Below are 4209 nucleotides of genomic sequence, written 5' to 3'. Positions count from 1 at the left end.
ATAATAACTTCACACACACATGCCACTTTTCTTAATACCTCTGAGCGCTGTTGCCACGTCTCTCCATCTGTTCCTGCTCGGCTGATTTGAGGGCCATTTCGATGCTTTTCGTGTGTGACGTCATTTGTTGTATGGCATTCCGAGTTTCCTGTGGAGGACAGGATTGTATTTTATTATTGGTGTTTTATTTTCACTTTTATTTGTTTATATATATATATATTTATCTATTTATTTATTTTTATTATATTTTTTTTTGTCATTTGGATATTCTTATGCATCTTATTTTCAGCAATCGTCTTTATCAAAACTTACATAAAAACATCAGAAAGTCCAGTCTACAAAGTTTTGACCCACATGAGGATAAATTTAAAATACTATGAAGATTTTTTTTTTAAATAACACTTCTCCCCTAAGAAAGAGAAACTATAAGATACCTTTCCCTCCAAAAAACAACAAAAATCACAGTTAATCATTTCCTTCACTAATGTAGGTGTTTCATTTAATTTCCCTTCGCACGTGTCTGTGTTTCTATTAGCCAATGAGGATGCTCCGTTTCTCTTAGCCAATGAGATGACCCGTACCTTAATCCCGTCCTCACACCGACGAATCCTGTCCTCCATCTCATACGTCTTGTTCTGTGATTGGCGGAAGGCGGCGTCAAGGCGGGACCGACCCTCCTTCTCCTCGACCAATCCCATTTCGTTCTTTTTTACATTCATCTATGAGTGGGGGGAAAAAGGGAGAGGAGAGGATGGGAGACGAGAAGAGAGGACAGAAAAGCAATAAAAAAAAGGACCAAAGGACAAAGACATCATTAGCAGATCACAAAGATATAAAAATCCAAAAGAAAGAAAAAAGAAATTTAAACTTTTCATACTCATGAAAGAGGAACAAAATTCACAAAGGCAAACAAAAGAACTTACAATTCTGAAACACAAACACAATATAGTCTTTATTTAGACAAAGTGTTTAGTTAGTTGAGTTTGACTTTATGCGAAATGTTACGGTTTGAGTAGGCCTATGTCTCCTATCACTGTGGCTATGTTCATCTCACAAACTGGGGTACACACTCACAAAACAAATATTTAAACAAATGAACAAAAAAAAGACACTGAAACGGAACTCCACATATAAACTCAATCAAAATACAAACACCTATAACAACTCCTTCAACGCACACACACAAACAACCCCACTAATAAGCACACACTTAAATACAAACAACCCCCTCCCACACACAAACAACCCCACCCTCACCCCTCACACCACACAACCAACTCCTCCCACACACCTAGACACCCACAAACAACCCCCTTCTCACACACAAACACACAAACAACCTCCATCCACATACATGCACCCAACTAACCTTCAATTCCTGTTGCAGACGCATGAGTTCGTCAAGTAACGTACGATTGCTCTGCTCTGTTGCATTGAGACGCTGTTCGAGCATGTCTATTCTACGTCCTGTTGCGAAAGGGGAGATAGAAGGTAGGGAAGGAAAATGGGTAGGTAGAGAGAGACAGGTGAGGAGGAGATACAGGAGATGGGGAATGGGAGAGTCAGCGAGAGAGAGAGAGAGAGGGAGAATTAGGGGGATAAGAGAAAAGAGATATAATTGTTATCACTGTTATTATTGTTATTATTATTATATATAACTATTATTTTCACTATTATTATTATTATCATTATTATTATTACTAATATATATAACTATTATATTCACTATTATTATTACTATCATTACCATTATTATTATCATTATTGTTATTATTATCATTATTATCATTATCATCATTATATCATCATTAATATTAAAATAATAATACCATTATCCTGATTATCATTATTATTATTAGTATTAGTATTAGTATTATCATTATTATTATTATTAGTATTATGCATGTAAGTGTGTATAAAATTTCGTTCTCTCCGAGACAGACCGCAACAGGGCCCCCCTTACGTACCGACCATGGGGTCCGGCTGCGGAATCGACGGCTGTGGCGGCAGGTTGGACATCATCGGGGGCTGGGGGGGAGGGGGGCGTGGAGCCGGGGGCCGGGGAGGCGGGCGGGGGATTTGTGACCCCCCAGAGGCATGTACCGGGATTGGGGGAGTCCCGGTAACCCTTGGGGGTTGCCGTACATCGAGTGTCGCCCATTCCTAGGGTGGCGATGGTGTGTGTTGTGTGTGAGAGGAATAAGCATAGGTCAGTAGATAATACAGTATGTTATATATATATATATATATATATATATATATATATATATATATATATATATATATATATTATATATATATATATATATTATGTATATAAATATATATATATATACATATATATACATAGATATACATATATATAATATATATATATATATATTATATATATATATATATATATATATATATATATATATATATATATAGGTAGGCGCATCCAAAGCACTATATCTCATACTTGGAGTGCATTTATGTGATGATATCCATGATTATGATCTAGATGAAAGCTTAAATTAACAAAATCTTTAATAAACATAATTGTTCTGAGACTCTGGATGCGCATACTTTCATATGTGTGTGTGTGTGTGTGTGTGTGTGTGTGTGTGTGTGTGTGTGTGTGTGTGTGTGTGTGTGTGTGTGTGTGTGTGTGTGTGTGTGTGTGTGTGTGTGTGTGTGTGTGTGTGTGTGTGTGTGTGTGTGTGTGTGTGTGTGTGTGTGTGTGTGTGAACGAGATCAAGCAAATTAAGTCTTGGGGTTACTTGAATTATACTATAAGTTTAATGAAACACTAATGCAACATGCAAAAATAAAACCCACACACACATATATACATATATATTTACATATATATATATATATATATATATATATATATATATATATATATATATATATATATATATATATGAAACAAATTCATGAAAATCAAAGACTATGTTTTGATAATACTGATTTATATTTGAATAGCAATGTGTAAAGTATAAGCTGTTTATTGAATGAATTGATGTTACCCAAACACATATGAATATTAATGTCAAGGCTAGTTTTACTTACCGGTAAAATCTGTTTATTAACCTGGATATATTCAACAACGCATACGAATAGGTGTGATGAGCATCTGCATGCATAATAAATATTCATCTTCATCAAAAAAATTTACACTACATGCTCCCGAAATCACGGTTCTTATTTTTTTAAGCATGCATAGTACATATGTTATTTTTCATATATACCTTAAAATCAGTACTTTCTCGTACTTCTAAAACACATCATATTCTCTACTTAAAAAATACTAACAATAAATATTACTAAAAGCCATTCTACATCTAGAAAAAATAGATCCGAAGTTTGTACTTACTGATATGTGTACCACCAAAAAAATATCGACAAGTAAAACAAAAGCATATTGGTACAAAAAACAATAACAAAGATTCAGCAACTAGTACCTCCACTACAGCTAACATGCCATCTTTATTTGTTCCAGATTAGAATAAAACACGTCAAATAAAACCAAAACCAAACGGTACCAATTCACAATAACAAAAGTTTCTATATCTAGTACCTCTAAAACATTTAACATGCTATTTTGATACTGTTCTAAATATCATGAAATACGCAACAATGTCACGATATACAGTAATGTTGCACCACCAACTTCAACGTACATACCTTCCCTTGTTCATTCCGACACCGTACGGGTCTGCAAGTCAATGGCATTGTTAAATACATGTAAACAAACAGTAACCTATCACTCGTGTTATGTTTGGGAGTTCTGAGGCGATGTATCTGACTTCCTTGGCACCTGTCTCCCGATGTAGCAAAAGGTATGGAGTAAAAACACTAACTTCTCAGCGCAAGATATTTATTCATTCTCATTCATACTTTTTCCTACATCTGTTACAATGAACTCTATTGTCTGCCGATGTTGTGATGGAGGGAGATGTGCCTGCAGCGATTTCATGTCTTACTGTCTATGACTGGCATTAGAAATACGTATCCTGTTAGATACAGTAATTTATGTTAATGATATATCTCCATAATAACAAAGAACTTAGTAAAAATGTGTAAAGATATACTCCTATAGAGAAATTAGCATAATCTTTTTATATTTATTGGATCTATTCAGCTAATGTTAATGGTCTATTTGCATATAAAAAGGAACGTTAGCATGTAGACAAATAAATGGACATGCCTAGTACACACACA

At 34.6% G+C, this 4209-nt stretch overlaps 1 protein-coding gene across 1 annotated transcript in view; it reads right to left on the bottom strand.

The window, feature by feature from the left end:
• LOC119597530 (cingulin-like) overlaps nucleotides 1-3964 on the bottom strand; it is a 25152-nt gene extending 21188 nt beyond the window's left edge. Inside the window, 7 exon segments of the mRNA XM_037947106.1 lie at nucleotides 39-148; nucleotides 582-719; nucleotides 1370-1467; nucleotides 1968-2088; nucleotides 2091-2163; nucleotides 3673-3703; nucleotides 3886-3964. Of these exon segments, the coding sequence (XP_037803034.1) occupies nucleotides 39-148; nucleotides 582-719; nucleotides 1370-1467; nucleotides 1968-2088; nucleotides 2091-2163; nucleotides 3673-3703; nucleotides 3886-3964 (650 nt within the window).
• Nucleotides 3965-4209: the final 245 nt, after the last annotated feature.

This window comes from Penaeus monodon, chromosome 39 (assembly GCF_015228065.2).
Source record: "Penaeus monodon isolate SGIC_2016 chromosome 39, NSTDA_Pmon_1, whole genome shotgun sequence".
Taxonomy (NCBI): domain Eukaryota; kingdom Metazoa; phylum Arthropoda; class Malacostraca; order Decapoda; family Penaeidae; genus Penaeus; species Penaeus monodon.
The sequence above is the reverse complement of the archived record's forward strand: the minus strand, read 5'-3'. Positions and strand labels throughout refer to the sequence as shown.